Source organism: Anopheles arabiensis, chromosome 2, assembly GCF_016920715.1.
Source record: "Anopheles arabiensis isolate DONGOLA chromosome 2, AaraD3, whole genome shotgun sequence".
Lineage (NCBI taxonomy): Eukaryota > Metazoa > Arthropoda > Insecta > Diptera > Culicidae > Anopheles > Anopheles arabiensis.
The window spans coordinates 79,805,534-79,822,817 of NC_053517.1; the positions used below are offsets into that span (position 1 = coordinate 79,805,534).

At 47.9% G+C, this 17,284-nt stretch overlaps 2 protein-coding genes across 7 annotated transcripts; one reads left to right on the forward strand and one right to left on the reverse strand.

Moving 5' to 3' along the window:
- Window positions 1-243: 243 nt before the first annotated feature.
- LOC120908584 lies at window positions 244-13,390 on the reverse strand. Of its 6 annotated transcripts, none has more exons than XR_005741154.1 (17): window positions 12,862-13,389; window positions 11,280-12,133; window positions 10,664-10,741; window positions 10,446-10,585; window positions 8,893-10,368; window positions 8,495-8,817; window positions 8,177-8,429; window positions 7,903-8,102; window positions 7,311-7,518; window positions 6,985-7,235; window positions 6,712-6,905; window positions 6,489-6,622; window positions 6,269-6,403; window positions 5,772-6,198; window positions 5,494-5,564; window positions 4,105-5,420; window positions 244-4,013 (listed from the first exon to the last, which is right to left on the reverse strand). XR_005741154.1 is itself a non-coding variant. In XM_040319758.1 (17 exons), the coding sequence occupies exons 3-17, from the start codon at window positions 11,874-11,876 to the stop codon at window positions 4,523-4,525; spliced, it is 5,385 nt and encodes a 1,794-aa protein (XP_040175692.1). In that variant the 5' UTR covers window positions 11,877-12,133; window positions 12,862-13,057; window positions 13,123-13,389; the 3' UTR covers window positions 244-4,522. The 6 variants fall into 6 exon arrangements, 5 of the variants coding, with proteins under 5 accessions (XP_040175692.1, XP_040175695.1, XP_040175693.1 ...); XM_040319758.1 differs by having other exon boundaries at window positions 244-5,420; window positions 12,862-13,057; window positions 13,123-13,389; XM_040319761.1 differs by having other exon boundaries at window positions 244-5,402; window positions 5,494-5,561.
- A 1,236-nt stretch (window positions 13,391-14,626) lies between these two features.
- Window positions 14,627-16,445, forward strand: LOC120908587 (protein lifeguard 1-like). Its single transcript, XM_040319766.1, has 4 exons — window positions 14,627-14,794; window positions 14,949-15,196; window positions 15,282-15,530; window positions 15,601-16,445. Exons 1-4 carry the CDS (start codon window positions 14,788-14,790, stop codon window positions 15,958-15,960), a joined length of 864 nt encoding a protein of 287 aa, XP_040175700.1. The 5' UTR covers window positions 14,627-14,787; the 3' UTR covers window positions 15,961-16,445.
- Window positions 16,446-17,284: the final 839 nt, after the last annotated feature.

Consider the following 17,284-nt stretch of genomic DNA (forward strand, 5'->3'; position numbering starts at 1 on the left):
TAAGCTCCGAAATGTGAATTAGTTCTCCATGAGAAAGGATGTGTGGAATCATGTCGATTCCGGAGACGATTGAATCGATTCCTTATATCGATGAAAACTGCTGAGCTGATTTATCACTACTCAGTAGGCTGATCGGACGATACGAACATGTACCGGGCTTGAGAATCGCGTTTCGTTTCTCCATTCAAATATAAAGTCCTCCATCTTTTGCACCCCAAAAAAAAAACTCTAAACTCATCGGACTGGCGATTCTGCAATGGACGTTTCCGATTTTATTTGGTAAGATAACAGTTTCTTATCTACAAATATATATAGCTTTGCTTCTGTTACTATGGATTTTTCTGTATAAGTTTTTTTTTCCGTGGATGAATCCCTCGTGTCCTGGTGGCTGTGGTGGTGTGGTATTCTTTGTGTGTTGTGAATGAGTATGTGAAGTGAAGTGAGTGTAGTTTAAAGTGCAATTTATCCTCATCACTATCCGCTCAGCTAGCAAATCTGATGGCAATCGAATAGGAAAACTCTAGTTTCACATGAGTGGTGTCGGTTGGTGGTGGTGGTGATGGTAGTAAATAGAACACTATCTCTCTCGCCGATTTTTTTTTCTTCTTCTGCTCTATGTGTTTGGATTTGTGGCAAGAGACTTGCAATTACTTCTTTTTATTAATTTTTTATTGTTAGTTTTTTTTCTTTTCATTTACTGTTTTATGTGCATTTTCATCTAGAACAAGTATCAAGAGAATATCTGTGCTAAAACGCAAAACACAACAAAGCCCCGCAACAGCGTCTTTCGAGGGGGGGCGGGAACGATTTGAAAACTTCGTACTGTTTTGGGGTTTTTTATGTTGTTTTTTTGTTGCAAACTCTTTCAAACTTCTTGTATCTAACTTTTCCTCCCGTCCGCCAAACTCGCGCACTATCTAACGTTCATTCGGACAGGAGAGGAAGGAGGGCTAAACAATTTGACTAACATCGTTTCACTACTAATCTTGTGCGAGCTGTTAAGTAAATATCGTTTCGGTTGTGCTTTAAAATACCGGTGCACTCACCAAATCTCTCTTTCTTCTTCTCTTTCTCTATTAAAAAGGGGGGGGGAAACAGACAATGTTTGTAGTTTTTTCTTCTTCTTCTGCTAATTTCTGGTACTAGTGCTGAAACACCTACTGGAAGGATTCGAAGACGGCGTACCCAGTGTTGTACCGATGGTAGAATAATTTGGAAGTGGAAAAAACATTCGACACTTTGGCCTTGGCACTTATAGGTTTGACTGTTTTCAAAACAGCCGTTAAAGTATAGTTTAGAAAAGTAAAACCTTCGCACCGCAATGCTGCTCTAATAAGTATACCAATACAGGAAACAATTCTTATCTATCACTCTATAAGGAACCTTGTGTGGAAATTAACTATTCCTCTAATATACCTCTTCTACCTTCTCGTATAGGGCTACATTCAACTAATTTTTCAAACGTACAATTTCGTTGCCAAAAATCCTTCCAGTAGCGCTCACACACCTTCCCATCTAATGGTGGAGGTTCTCTTCTTTGCCGGCACTCAAACGGGATCAAATGATGATAGACAAACTCTGCTGCTTGGAGGTAAAGGGGGGGTTTATGTGCCGCAAAGGAAATAAGATTGTTTATATCATAAGATTTCCATCACTCCACATGTGCACATGTGTGTATGTGTAAGTGTGGTTGTAATTGTATGTGTGCATGTGTCGTCTCTCTGTGTGTGTGTGTAAAGTTTATGTAGTATGTGTGTAACCCCTAGAACGCTATATCGCTCTTTCTTCTAGTCTTTTTATCCCAATTTCTCTACTTATTACTCTATTGTGGTAGTGCTGGAGTTGTTAGTTTTTTTATGTTTACTTCATTTTAACCTCTCTCATTTCACTTTCGCTAATGCGTTTTGTTTTCATCAATTTTTTCCTTAACTTTGCTTCATTCGATCGAAAATATCAACAAAACAAATATCATTCATGTTGCATTCAACGTTTACATATTGTTTGTCCTCTCTCTGTTTCTCTCTCTCTCTGTATGTCGTTTCTCTTTCTATCTCTCGCTTTCCTTCTTTCTCAAATTACTACTACTTTTAAATAGACGATACTATATTTTGTTTTTTCTTTGTTCTTTTGTTGTTCTAATTACTATATTTGGCGTTTAGAGATGTCCTGTTCTTCTTTCTTATTCTTTTGTTTCGGTTTTGTTTGTTTCGTATTTTAAGAGTTTTATTTACGATCATTACCCAAGATTCGGTTTAAAAAAAACACAGTTTTCTGTTTTTCACGTGAAAACTGTGTAATTAAGATCTACTTTATCGTCCACCTTTGTGTCTGTTTGCTTCGGTAGCCTTTTCTAACGTAACTCATGCGTCGATTTTTATCAACTTCCATTCTTTTCTCACACATCGCACACTAACGCTTGAGAAGAAACTCAATGCTAATAAAATAGATCTGATTTTGTTACGGTCGTACTATGCACTCTTTTACGTGTTTCGGGTTTCGTTTGTATTCACTGTTTTGTTTCTGTAACATTCCCTAGCTTTGCTTGTATGTGTGCTTGTAGTGTGTGCGTGTGTGTTTGTCTGCAAACTGCTGCTGATGTCTGGTCGTCACACTCATCATCACACTGGAACAACACACCCATTCGATAGGAACGGCTAACGAGTTGAATGCAACTAGTCTAAATGACACCGAGAGTGGCACAGAGTGTGTGTGTATGCTTTACAATTTTCGTAGTAATAGTTTTGCTGTTATTCGTTTTGCTGTCGTTTTGTTTGAGTTTTCTCTCCTACACTTTTGGTTCACCTTAAAGCTACCTTAGATGTAAATACAATATTGTTATTTGTTTTGTGTTTTCCTTTTGTCTTTGATTTGCCTAATATCGTAGAACTTATAATTCAGACCATGTTCTTGATGTTAGTGTACTTTTGCTTCACTTTGTTTCAAGTCTATGTATTTCTCCATTCCTTCTTTATTCCCTTTTTTATCCATTTTTATTTTCCTTCACTTCGGTTTAGCTACGGCTTCACAAGCCTAAGAGCGAGAAACGTTGTTTTGAGGATAATAAGAGACAGCTAATGTAGGTTTGAAGTGTGCTACTTAGCTTATGATCATTGCAGTATCAGAGATTCTTCTGCATGATCATAAGCCAAACATATCCATCAACGAAATGATATCATCTCATCTCGTTGTGTCATTGCCGGAAAATCGTCTGCCAGTGTCGCATACATACTTCCTATAATAATAGTCAACCGGGGGCCGTTTACGTTCGTTTTACGTAGCCATGCTGCTTCACAATAGAAGTAAATACGGTAGAGAGAACAAGTTGCAATTGCTTTTTGAAGTTGGACCACACATGTTCTATGTATAACCTTAGTTTTAAGCACCTTTCTCCTCGCACAAAAATATGGCAAATTGGCAAATGAAGAATGTACCAAAACGCAGCTCAAATTCAACCATATTTCAGTAAAAGTTCAGGTAAAACTTCTCGGGGCTCTTTTCGGGGCGTACTTTCGTTACCTCTTCACACACAAACACGCACATCCACGCATTCGCTCATCAGATTCACACACGTTCGTTCATTCACACTTCCTTGTATTCTTAGTACCTCTTAGTATCTCTTAGTACCCAAGCCACTACAGAAGACATCAATTCACTATATATATATTAGGTCGAGATAAATCATTCCACTTGTAGTACTACAAAATCTCCCACTCCATCCCTCCCTCTCCCCCCCCCCCTCACTTCCCCAGTCGGATGGGTAATTGAAGGTATCGAGGGGGAGCGAGCAATACCATCGTAGAAAACCTAACGTCCACTGAACACAAGGGAGAAGGCTAGCTAACGATATTTATACTAAAGTAGGCACTCCTAGAGACACAGATAAATACTGTCATTGACAGATAGAAGTAATGTTCATAACACTCCAGGCCGCTCGGTTGAATGATTCGATTTTGGTTTTGCTTGTCTAGTCGCCTTCTGCTTGTCTTCTGATTTTTACTGGAAGGACCGAACGCCTGGGTGTGCCATGAGTAGGCAAACGATAAAACAGAGTTCTAAATATCATCCGTTAATAGATAACGATCAATCACTGAGTAGGATACGTACGCATTTGTTAAAACCGGCAGTAGCTGCTACAGTTTGTTTGATTTCTGACGCCGGTTGGAGTGACGACTTTGCTTGTCGTCGCCGCTCGACGATTTAGATACCTTTACCCCGCGTGTGTGTGTTCCTTCTTAGAAAACGGAGAACTTCCACATATTCCCCTCCACTTGCACACTCCCGCCTGCATCTTCACGCGCATAAAAATCCCATTTCAGGTTCCTTGTTATCAGGTGCTAAAGTTTTGTTTGGAAGGTTCGTATCACTGTTTTGATACCAACTACTACAGTCGCTACATTCGTTTAGCTGGATAGCTGGAGTTCCGGCGGCCGTTCTAAACGGTGCTCGCTCCAAGCGCTATAAGGATGCCTATACGGTTATGTTAGAGTTTGGTGTTTACTTCTTACTTCCCCCTTCCGGCCTATTATGTACGACGGCTGGGCCGCTTCGGTTTACTGCCGGTAGTACTGTGGTTCCCCACTTCGGCCGGCATGGCCACTATTGCCTCCTCTACGTCCGCACCTTTCCATCGCGTCTGGCCATACTTTAGCCGCAGTTCTTCGTGCAGCTTGTCCCTCAGCATCGCGCTGCCCGTGTCCGCCTCGAGAAAGGGTGGCGCCAGTCCGTGCGCTACCCGCTCGTTGATGGGAATGAGCCGCCTGCGGCTCGATTCGTACAGCTCCAGGTTCAGCGGTGAGCGGCGGGAGCGCTTTTTGGTCTTGACCGGCAGGATCGGTTTCTCCTCACCGTCCGGTTTCACACGCCCCTCGGTCCCGACGGTGTCGCCAGATCCGGCGTCCACCGTGTCTAACCCGCCCGTGGCCGCTGTTAGTTTGCCGTTGAACGTGTCACACTTGAACACGGACACACTTTCCCTGCTGTTGTTCTTACCCGAGTACGTGTCGAACTTGGAGCTCGAGCCTGGTTCCGCCGAACCGGCGGCGCTGGCAGCACCTTTGCCAAACGTCTCGAAGTGATGGGACAGGTCGGGCGGTGAACTGGTGGCCGCATCACGGCTCAACCGGCGACCGATCGTCCCGAGCCGCTCGCTGATGATACTGTCCGTGCTGAAGCGCCGCACGTTGAGCGACGAAGAGAAGGACGAGCTCTTGCTGCCACCGTCCTGGCGCGATCGGCCAAACCCGAACCCGGCCCTCGAAAGCCGGCCCGGGCTGGCCCGTCGGCTCGCGGAGGCTGACGCTGACAGGCGCGATCCGGCTGGATGGACCTCGGGAAGCAGCGCTTGCGAGGTGCTCTCCGAAGTAGCCGACAGTGATGCGTCCACGTCCGTGTCTAACTGCACCCTGTCGAGTTTGATGTTTCTGGGTCGGTTTAAAGTACACACGCATAAGCCACACTGAGTACAGAGAGAAGATGGGAAAATCATGCACCTACCTGCGTATTTCCTGGATCATCTCGAAGAACTGGGCTTTGCTCTTGCGGCGGCGTCTCTGCTCATCCTCCTTCTGGGCCAAAGGGAAAGCGCGCGTTAGTTAGGCGAAAAGTAAACACAAACCTAGTGATTACGGGGGCGTGCCAATGTTCAGGGGGAAAACGACCGTTTGGTCGAATTGTTTTTTGTTTTCATTTTTTAAACACTAACACTCCTGAGCAAGGTGCAAAATTTCGAAGCTACCCCGAAAACCCTATTTCCTCCCAAGTTTATACATTACCCGTTTGACGCTCTTCTGGAACAGGCTCGTGATCTGGCCCTGGCGGATCGTGTGCACCAGCTCCTTGGCCGCATGGTGGGGCGATACCAGCTCAACGCAGTTGATAAACCGATACAGCTTCTGGCTGAAGAACATGATGTTGCGGCTCTTCCAGATCGTGTCCTTCGGCTGGTGGCGCAGTATCGGCAGCGTGTACTTGTAGAACACGTGCTCGATGATCAGTATCAGCACGCCGAGCACCATACCGACGCCGAGCAGCAGGAAGACACCGGCGACCGCCGTCACACCGAGCGGTTTCGGCTGGGCCATTTCGCGATCTAGCTTGAAGCACGGCAGATCGCCGTACCATTTGGCGGTCAGTATGTCCAGGTAGCCGTCGTGCGAGTACTTCGAGATCAGTGCGGACATGGTCTTCTTCAGCGGGAACCTATTCCAACCGAAAAAGGAGTTACTCTACACGCTGATGAATGGTTCCCAGTGTCTTTAGGCAGACTTACCCTTTGGACATTCCTATCGCGTAGGAATCTTCAATATAATTATCACCTATACGCTGCAAGGAACAGCTTTGGTCCGTACCACGGTAGTAATCCAATATTGGAGTATCACACATCAGCAGATCGATGGTGCGGTTTCTGTTTAAAGAAAGGGACATTGAGCAGAAAATTAATCACAAGATCACAAGGACCTCCAGTCCTTTAACCGATCGTTGCTACATACTTTAACCGCTCGATGCCTTCGTCGATACTTTGTAGTTGATATTTTTTCATGTGCTCCCAGAGCCGCTTATCGTTCTGCTGAACGTACGATTCGGCGGCGGTGGCGATCGGCGAACCAACTCGTTGGGTGAGCATCTGCACGAAAAATCCCATTACGATCACAGATAAAGATCACACAGAATAGGCTGCTGGAGAGCCGTTGCAGGCCCGCACCAAGTACTTACCGACATTTCGTAGTATTTCGCCTCATTGTGGAACAGTAGACCCGCTATCAGCGCCGCAATGTTGGCAGTGTAGGACGCAATGAAAATGACGCTGAAGCCACCCCATACGTTGATGAGAAATTTGTTGGGCCACGATTTCGGTGCCTTGAAAGCGACCAAGTGTCCACAGAGCAGACCCCACATTACCCAGAGAGCTGTTATCGAAAGAAAATGGGACAGTGAATGAGCATTCCCGGTTTGGCAGGCTTCATCGTCCAGCATTACACTACATACCCGATGACATGCTAAAGTTTTTGCTTCGCTGCCGTCCCCATGGATTGAGCCCGAACGGGCTCAACCATTCATAGATCGCTACGGCCACGGCAGTTACGTTGAGCGACGTGAAGATCGCGATCCAGAGCTCGGGTGAAAAGGGCAGTAGAAACGCTAGCAGCGGTATATCGGTGGCAGCTTCCGGTGCTGCCAGCAGGGAAACGCCGCCGTGGAAGTACGGTATCGTAAAATCGATCACCTCCGAACGAGCTCTGAAAATGATGTAGTAAAGATAGCAATTGTTATTCTTAGCACCGAATTGGTTTGAAAATGTATACTTCACTTACTTGGAAACGCTTAGTGGTGCAAAGGAAAGATCGGCTGTTCCGGAGATAAGATCACCAATAACGCCATTCCACAGTTGGCGTGTGCGTACCGGAGGTGCAGCGGGAACTTCGAATGGGTACTGAGGTCCTTCATCCCTGGCGGTGGCGTTAATTCCAGCTTGTGAAAGCTTCAACTTGGAGCCTCGTTTGAGGCTTCTTCCCGATTGAGCTACAATGATGATAAAAGCATTATAAGTGTAATTACTTCAATTTAAACCCGAGAAAGGGGTAAACAAATCATGGCCCTAAACTGGACCATGGACCATACGACTGGAGCATTGAAAGTGAATGAAATCAATGAAAAGGCTTGAAAATCTTTAGATAGAGATTTGTGGATATATAAAGATCCATAAACCATGAGAAATCCCTGAACCTGTATAATTTCACGATTCTTTAGATATTAATGAATCCGAAGATTTAGATTCAATATTTAGCTATAGATTTAGAGGATACAGCAATGGGATTCAACAGCTTGATAATGAAAAAATGACGATGTTGAGATCGCTAGGCGAGACACCCAACATAACACGAGAAGCTTACGTATTAAACGTACCGTCAAACTTTGACTGTGATTCTACGTGCGTCGGTACTGCCGGTTTCCTAACGTTCGTTGGCGGTTCTGTCGGTTCCGGCGGCGGTGGTACTCTCCGTCCGAACAGTCCATCGTGCACGATGTACAGATGGAAATCGAAGTTAATTTCCGTGGCCAGCTTCTGCAGCAAATCCATCGACAGGCCATAACAGCATCGTGTTCTACAAGCAAAGTAAACCGTATTAACATTCTTCGAACGCTTTTGCAGAAACCTCTTATCCTCAATGCTTATTACCGATACAGTGGATACTTCTGGCGCGGCTCCTCCTGCAGATGCAAGCTAGAAGCTGGCTGGATTTCTCTCAACCGATTGCGCCGCTCGATTTCGTTGAACATAAGCGTAAGATTGTGCCGGCCGGTGGTGTATATTTGGTAGCAGATGAGCCCGCGCAAACACTGGCCCTCCTCGTTGACGGACGATTCCATCACGAACGGTGGTGCGACGGAAACGACCACGCGGAACATGGTTTTCGCTTTGCCGGCCAGTCCTAAGATGCAAAAGGTAAACCAAGGTCAGATCACATCGTTGGTGGCGCAATATTCGCATACATACCGGACACGGTGACATCTCCGCCGGGCCATATTATCGTATCGAGATGTACCGAGCGTCCGGTAATGAGGCCCACGCGACGCCATTTGGTAGTGATACCGGTTCCAGCCGTGTTCGGCGCCGTTCCATTAACCGATGGGTTGGTGTATCTTGCTCCTCCCTCTCCTCGATCCGCATGGTGGTAGTCTCCTCTTGGTGTTGATGATGATTGTCTCGCTGACGGCACGAGGTTCAGCATTTCAAAATGGCTCACGAGCGACTTTTCGATGAACCCGCTAGCGATCGGAAAGCCGGACAGTGCCTGCCGGGCATTTTGCTGTAGATTCCTAGAGGATTTTAAAAAAGAGAGACACGTTAAGAACTATGAGCAATATCTCCCGGCAATGCGTTAGTGTACTTACTTCGCAAAGTTGAACGCTTTAGCCAGCTCGGCCCGATTGATCGTACCCATGCAGCCGCCCTTGTACCGTGTGGCACCGCCCCGACTTCGCCCACGTCCATCGCCTCCTCCTCCTGCACTGCCGCTGCCAGCTCGGTCCGTGTTGTATTTGTGATTCGTGGTCGCCGACCACCAGGTGCTTTGACGCTTAACTCTAGAACTATTTGTACTACTGACATCACGTAAATTTGCACTACTATTGCTTATAGGCGAAATAATATCGTTCGTTCCGTGCACTGGTGCGGCCACCACCGGCTGCTGGCCCGTTAAACTAGGTTCGTGAACACTTGGTTGAGTATTTGCACTGTTAACTGGTAATGTTAAAATTTTGTCTCCCTGTTGCTCCCGGTCGCCGCCCGGTACGGAACGTTTCTGCTGCATCTGCATCGGTCGCTGCTGGCGCTCCCGCTGGCTCTGGGGAGGCCCTTTCGTTTGGTCCTGTGTGCCACTGCCAGCGCGTCCGCTGGCACTACCGCCCTGCGGCCCCGCACTACCGTCCCGTCCCGATGGTCCACCACGTCCTTTGCCGCCTCCGGCGGCCGGCGTATCGTCCCGCTCGACCTTGGCCCAGGTGGCGGCAAACAGTCGCACGGCCGCACGAATAAAATGGCGATCGATCTTCATCTTGATCGGTCGCAGCGCGAGCAACCCCACCGGAAAGTCCTGATTGTGATGGTACAGCACGTGACCGGAAGAGTTGTGCGGTTTCAGGTACTCGCTGCTACGCTTCAGCTTCATCTCCGACCCTTCCGCGGTGGGGTACTGCTCTGCCTCCATCGCCGTCGTCGTCGTTGCGCTCAGTGGCAATGCTCGCTCGTCCTCAAAGTCTTCAAACTCGTCCGAATCCACTGGCAGCTCATCGAATCGTTCGGTGCGGCGAGCCACATTAACCACCGTATTGTTGTTGTTCGTCTTGCCCCTTGCTCCGTTTTTGGGCGCTTTTTCACCCTTACTGCTGCTCGTTGGTCGACGTGCTTTGCCCTGCTTTGCGCCGCTGCTCGACTCGGCCACCGCTCCATCCTGCTTGGGATTGAATAGGGCCGCACTGCCAAACCGGGCCTGCGAGTGACCGGTGTCCAGGTAGGAGCGGGTTCGGTTTTTGCGCAACCGTGGATCAAAGTCCTCAAACTCCATGCGACGCTCGACGAGATCGGCCAGGTGCGACTGGTGCCGCAGGTCGAACGTGTCGTAAAAGTCCGTCTCGAGCTCGCTGCGACCGCCCAGGCCCACGTCCAGCGGTTGCTGCTGCTTCGGATCGTAGGACGGTTGGCCCGAATCGTAGAACTCGGTCGCGGACGTCGTGTCCATCCACAGCCAGACGAAGTGTCCGTTCAGCATCTTCATGCGCTGCGCTTCAGCCATGATCAGCCGCGCTACCTTCAGGTTGCACAGGACCAGCACCACGCCCTTGGTGGATCGTGAAATGAAGGCAAGTTTTCTGCGAAAATTAAGCGATGGTGGCCCATGATCATGTAAACATTTCGTTTCATCGCTTTGGAATGTAGGAGAACTTACTTGTAAATTAAATCAAAGTTCGTTGGTAGTGTTACTATAATTGGATTGAGCGGCTTCTGGCGCAGCGGGGCGCCCTTCTTGCCGCTTATAAGCACGTACGTATCGACATCGCACAGAATATGGTATGAATGCCAGTGAACCTGCAAGTAGCGTGTCGGATCAGATATGTCAGGTGGCGTTCTTCATTTGAATGTCTCCAGTGCCAAGATTACACTCACTTGTAAAAAGGTTGCTCTAATGGCTTCAAAAATTTCCCTAGAGGATGGCTGCAGTATTGCTTGTAATTTGGTTGATAGCTAGCGAGTAAAGTCAGAAAGAATTAATACAACATTTATATAGAGCACACCAACAACTCCGATTAGGCGTTCTTCTAGTGATGTCCTATAGGTTCACCTCGGAGTCCGATCAGTCGGTTCTAGTTATCCGATTCTGACTCGTTAAAATCGGAACCACTAGTTCCGAGTCGGAGCACACCGGAGTGAGAGTCCATCGGAGTCGGAGGCCGGCTCCAGCCCTGACACTGACTGACTCCGTACGACTACAACTCCGTATGACTACAACTCCGTATGACTCCTACTCCCGGACGACTTCGACTCCCGGACGACTTCGACTTCCGGACGACTCCGACTTCCGGACGACTCCGACTCTCGACGACTTCGTCTCCGGACTACTCCGGACAACTCCGGACGACTCCAGAAGACTCCAGACGACTCTGGAAGACTTCAGACGACAATTCCAGTCGGACCTACCATCCGGTGTAGGTTACAACATTTTCGGAGTCGAATCGTAGTCAACTCCCAATGTTTGCCAACGTTACCCATCACTAGTTCTTACCTCATCGTAGGAGTTGTGCAGTGTAGCAATGCCTCCCTTCGCCCACAGTACGGGCACCTTCATCGCGTTCCCGGCCAGCGCTAACGATTTGGCCGCCGGACTGTCGCCCACGATCACCATCCCGGACAGCGGCATGCCGTCGATCGAGTCGCACGCGGTCGTCATCAGCTTGGACGAGAACCGGCCACTGTCCGGCAGATTGATGTAGATTGGTCGGAGCGGCGGGCCCTGCGGATGCCCGAACGGAGGGCCCATGTCGATCAGCGTGCGGGCCAGCGTACGGCCCCACAGCTTCGCGCCGCCCGTTACCGCCACCGCAAAGTACACCGCATCCGGTCGCTCGGGAAAGACGGGCTGCGAACCGTCGTCCACGGTGAATGCGCCACCGGCCGGATGTGCTTTTAACATTTCCGCCGCCACCGGTCCACCGGCAAACTCGACGGTCGCATCGGCGTCTAGCGTTTCCTCGCTCGAGCTGGCCGAGGATGGGACAGTCAGCCCGGCAAGTGCCAGCAGCGACAGCAGCAGCTCCACCACCAGAAGCGTTGACGACCGTTTCCAGGGCAACGCGAACATTATTATCGTACGGATGTTCATCGCTTTTTTTCTGGTAGTGGGTGGGGATGGGGACTGGTTGGATGGCAGCGACCGTACACCTTTCCGCCCTCCTCCTCCTCCTCCTCCGCCTCCGTTTCCTTCTCACCGGTTTCGTAACTGTTCGGTTTCGGGTCTTTGACTCCCCGGTTATTTTTTTTTTTGCTTTCTTTACCGGAAGTGTTCTTCGCCTACTCCTGCTGGCTGATTATGCATGTGCCACTTGTCCCGGTGCGATGAGTGGACTGGAAAGTGTACGTCTAGAAAGAGAGAGTGTGTGTGGGAGAGAAGAGAGCACATGTATTGCACATATTTACCACAAACAAGTACAGCTCATTGAACAACAACAACAAAATTAACACTTCAGAATTCAGCATTTTAAAAACGGACAAACATTCGAATAACACGCGCACAACATCCTGACACGCACCCACACACACCCAGTCACAGTCGTGCACACACTGTCACTATCACGGTTGATTATATAATCATTACGTTTAAATCAGAACACACATCAGCAGCAGCCCTAACGCCTCTCGATGCATGAATTCTTGACGGCCGCTAGCAACGTGACTCACACAGCGCCAACGAACTCATGGACTGTGTTGGGAGTGAGCAACACCAATCAGTCCTTCAGGGGTAGGAGGTTGGGAAACCTTGGCACCACCAACATCCTTTGCATTTTTTGCTCATTTCTGCTCACCGGATATTGAGATTTCGATCTGCCCGTGTAGCAAGACAGTGCAAGGACTTGGAAGCGCTGCATCACAGCCTCCTTCTATGCAGCATTATTGTGTGGGATTTGGGTTAAAGGGAAGGAACAAACTGGAACGGAACAAAAGGTGGGGAGGGGGGTGAATGTTGTCGAGAGTTGCCAACAAAAAGGAGCAGGAACTTGTTGACATAATAATCAGGTTGTTCTTTGGCTGTGTATAACTCCTTCCCTTGTCTCACTCCCTTCCCTCTCTCTAACCCTTCCATTACTCACCGATTGATGCTAGTGCCATATGCCGCTGATAATGCAGGTTTCATAATTTGCCACCTTTTCGCTCCGTGTCTTGTCCGTTTTTCTCCTTTTCCTTTTCTTTCTGGCGATGTTCTTGCTTTTCTTGCAGGATTCACACTACCAGTTCTTCACTGTCGATGATTTGAAAACTTTTCCTCCGTTGTTTGGCTTTTCTTTCCTTTATGGCGTAAGCGAAATGAAATTAAAATCCAATTGGAATCCCACACGCAGTCAGAATCGTACAGGAACAGCCAGTTGTTTCTCGCAGGAAATGAGCTTGAAGGATATGGATGGTGGTTATTTTTGCCTTTCCTGTGTTCCCGTAGCAAAAATGACACCCCCGCGCGCACCCTGGCTCTCCTTTTCTCACTCTCTCTCTCTCTCTATCTCTTCCTCTTTACTCCCCCACAGAGCCTGTGCAAATCCACCGAGCGGAATCCACTGGCTTGTGGCTGCAGCTGCTGGCTGACTGTGGCGCGGCCGACGACACAGATGACACGTAAATAACTCCTCGTCCTCGGCACGGGGGTTGATGATATCCTTTACTTCAAAACATTGAGGGCTCACGCGAAATTGGGAGCGAACGCGCGGGAGCGCACGCTCGGGTGCGCATGTGCACGTCGCGCGCCACCACAATGTTATCATGTCGCTCGCGTATGTGCGGGCGAATTTAAGTGCGGAGATGGAGCGGGAAGGAAGCTGGATGATGTTTGAGTTGCTTGGAGCTGGTCGCGAGGCCGGAGCATCTGTACGGCGGTGTGATAAGGTTGGTCCGGGAAGCGTTTACACCGAATGCCGAATACGGGTGGCCCAAAATGACGTTGGGCTGTGGATTTTCAAAAATTGAGTGATTTGGATGGATTGGAGTAAAAATTTAAAAAAAAGTCAAGCCATTCGCTCATTCGTTTCTCTCGAGTAGGGATTAAACTGATTATGGTGAAAATATTGAGATATTTAAATCGGTGGAGTGCGGGCGGACCAGATCACATGATAAAGTCGTCAAAATTACCTACAAAGAATCCGGAATCATGGGGTTACATCTCGCATGTGTTTGTCCCACCATATGTATGGCAGACTATACTGGCAAAGGTAAAACCAACCAGTCACTGATAACAAAGTCTCCATTAAGTGGCAGTAGACGCAGGCGTTGGACGTTAAACGAAATAAGCATTTAAAATGTTCAGAGATGTCTGGTAGTTAAGTCGTCATCTCGCACGACTTAACAAGCGATGTCCGTCCAACGTGTGAATATTCGAATGTATGTATAGGCTGGCTAACCTACGAGCAGCACATTACTCCAAAAAAAGGAAGATTGATCAGAAAACTCATATTGTTGCGTCTTATATTCTAAGAAAGTGTCATATGTCGCTCTTAAAATCTTCCTACATACATATATGTAGACAATTAAATTATTTGGTAGTTGTCTGCTAGTGACGAGAATAGGGGACGAAATTTGAACAATAATGGAGAAAACGGACGATCCCAACGGTTTTTGTGAGCATGTTTCTGATGATCACGTGGTCAGAGTATGCTGTCTCCAAGAAAAGAAGGCGTGTCTTCTATCAGCTTCCGTACAAATTCTTGCGAAACCATATTTTCACTTAACCCTTTCAATTTACTAGCAAAATCCAGAAATCATGTTCGAAACGACATGTTTTTACATTTAATTCTTTTATTTTATTTTTATTGTTTTGGTTTCAAAATATTTAAATTCTCAGAAATTCAATTGCACCGTTTTGTTTGACTATGTCCCCTGTTGGCACCATAGTCTTTCCTGATCTGTCAAGGCAGACGTCATTCCAATGGAGTGGAGGAGACGAGAAGAAAAACACGAATCTACGCAGAGCATAGAAAATTAGTCATATACTTTTATATTGCTTAATCCAGTGTAATATTGACGGCTTAACGATGCAAGGTAAGGAATCCCCGTCTCGGGCAAAACGTTCGACGTCCGGGAAATCCTCCCACGGTACACCGAACCACCCAAGCGACCTGCAGCTTCGGTGCTACATCATCAATTTTTTTTCTCTTCTGCATCATCCAATTGTACCCATTGTTTACTTTGGCAGGGGATCAGCAGCAGTTCTTCAGCAGTGGTACGTCCTATCCGCAGCAACAGCCAGGATATGGTATCGGGTTTGCCCCGCAGCAGCCCGGAATGCAGCCCGGCTTTCACCCGAGCGCGTTCGCGCCATCGGCTGGCTCGCCGGACGGTTACTCGCCGTACGATGCGGAATCCGCCACGGTCAAGGGGTTCGATTTTAACGATCAAACCATCCGCCGTGGTTTCATCAAGAAGGTGTACTCCATCTTGACCGTAAGTGTCTCGAGTACGGTGTTTGCTTTACTGTTTGTTAATTGCATTATTGCTGTTTTTTTTTCTTTTTCGCCTCCGTCACCAGCTGCAACTATCGATCACGTTCGTGTTTGTTGCCTTTGTCATGAACCATGAGCCGACACAGCTGTTTATTCGCCGCAATCCGTCACTGTTCTGGATTGCGTTCCTGGTGATGATCGGCACGATGATTGCCATTTCCTGCTGCGGTGAGCTGCGCCGTAAGGCACCGGCCAATTTCATTTTTCTGGGCTTGTTTACCTTTGCGGAATCTTTCTTGGTATCGATGGTTGCTGCGACCTACAAATCGGAAGAGGTAAACGTTATCGTCCGGTAAACGAGCGAGCTCTTTTTCTAAGGTCCACAATTTCTCTCCACCTCTCCAGGTGCTGTTAGCATTCGGCATAACGGCGGCCGTCTGTCTCGGGCTCACGCTGTTCGCCTTCCAAACCAAGTGGGACTTTACGATGATGGGCGGCATCCTGTTCACGGCCGTCGTGGTACTGTTCCTGTTCGGTCTGATTGCCATGTTTTTCCCGGGCAAAACGATGCAAATTGTTTACTCCTCGTGCGGTGCGCTGCTCTTCTCCTTCTATCTGGTGTACGACACGCAGATCATGATGGGTGGCAGTCACAAGTTCTCCATCAGCCCGGAGGAGTACGTGTTTGCGGCGCTGTGTCTGTATCTGGACGTGATTAACATTTTCCTTCACATCCTCTCCATCATTGGGGCATCGAGGAATTGAAGCGCTTTCGACGTACATTTTTTCGAAACGATCTGTGTGTTGTTTGTGTGTGTGTGAGTATGTTATAGTACGAAGATGTATTAGGGTGGTCTAAATGATGGCGGTAGCGAAAGCTGTGTTTTAGGGCATGAACTGCTAACGAACTGCAACGGTAATGTGTACGTAGGAGCGATTGAAACTTACACGCGGGTCTTGCACGTAAAGGACACACGACGCACACAGTTAGCTCTTTAACCGTGAGTATGATTCAGTTCCGTGGCCAATCTACTCAACCCTGCGTGCTCCACTGTCGTACGACAGGCAGGCGGGCAGGCAGCACCATACGCATACCTCTCAATATATCGAAAAATGTATTTATCCTCCCCTTCATGTAACGATCACCGGTACGCGGATGGTCTATTCATTGGTTCTAATGAAGCTAATCTGCTGAATGTGGGAAACCGTAAAAATAAACTTTCACAACGACTTTACATGGCTGTATCAAATCGTTTGCAATGTTGATTTGCATATCACCTGCTTTTTTTTGCGAATGTGACAAGAAAAAGAAACTCCATACTCTACAAACTCCATCAGAAATGATGAAATTAGTGAGAGGAAAAATGAAGATATCGTCGGAATCGATTCCGGCAAGCTCTGAAGTTTTCTAAATCAATTCCGGATAGTAGGGCCGAAACTGGCTCCCGAATCGGAATCGGCTCCGGACTCTGTGTCAGTTTTCTGCATCTCTATGAGAATCGGCGTTAGGGCCACGATTGTATTGATAGCGGCAAAGAATCAAAATATACTTGTAAACGATCCATTCTCATGGAGATTCCGAGACAGGATTCGTTTCTGAAACCTCTGATTTCAATTCCAGAACTGATTCTGACTTCGGAGCCAATTCTGATACCGATCCTGGAGCTGATTGCGTTTGCCGGGTCGATACCGATTCTGATTCCGTATTGATTCCGGAACTTACTTACTTACTTACCCGGCGCTACAACCGCTTTGCGGTCTTGGCCTGCCTCAGGAGTGTCCGAAACCGCTCACGGTCTCGCGCCCTCGTCTGCCAGTCCGTTATCCCGGCCTTAATGGTGGACGCCTCCACGCCATCTTGCCACTTCAATTTGGGCCTACCACGCCTCCTCTGTCCTTGTGGACGGCCTAAAAAGACTTTACGGGCTGGGTCGTCCGTTTCCATGCGTACAACATGGCCATGATTCCGGAACTACCCGATATAATTCCGATTCCAAACGCAAAATCGGAGTCCTGTAGATATAATTCCGAGTTCCCAAAAAAAGTTGAAACGCTTTTTGGTCTTTTAAAAAAAATATTCGCGTAAAAT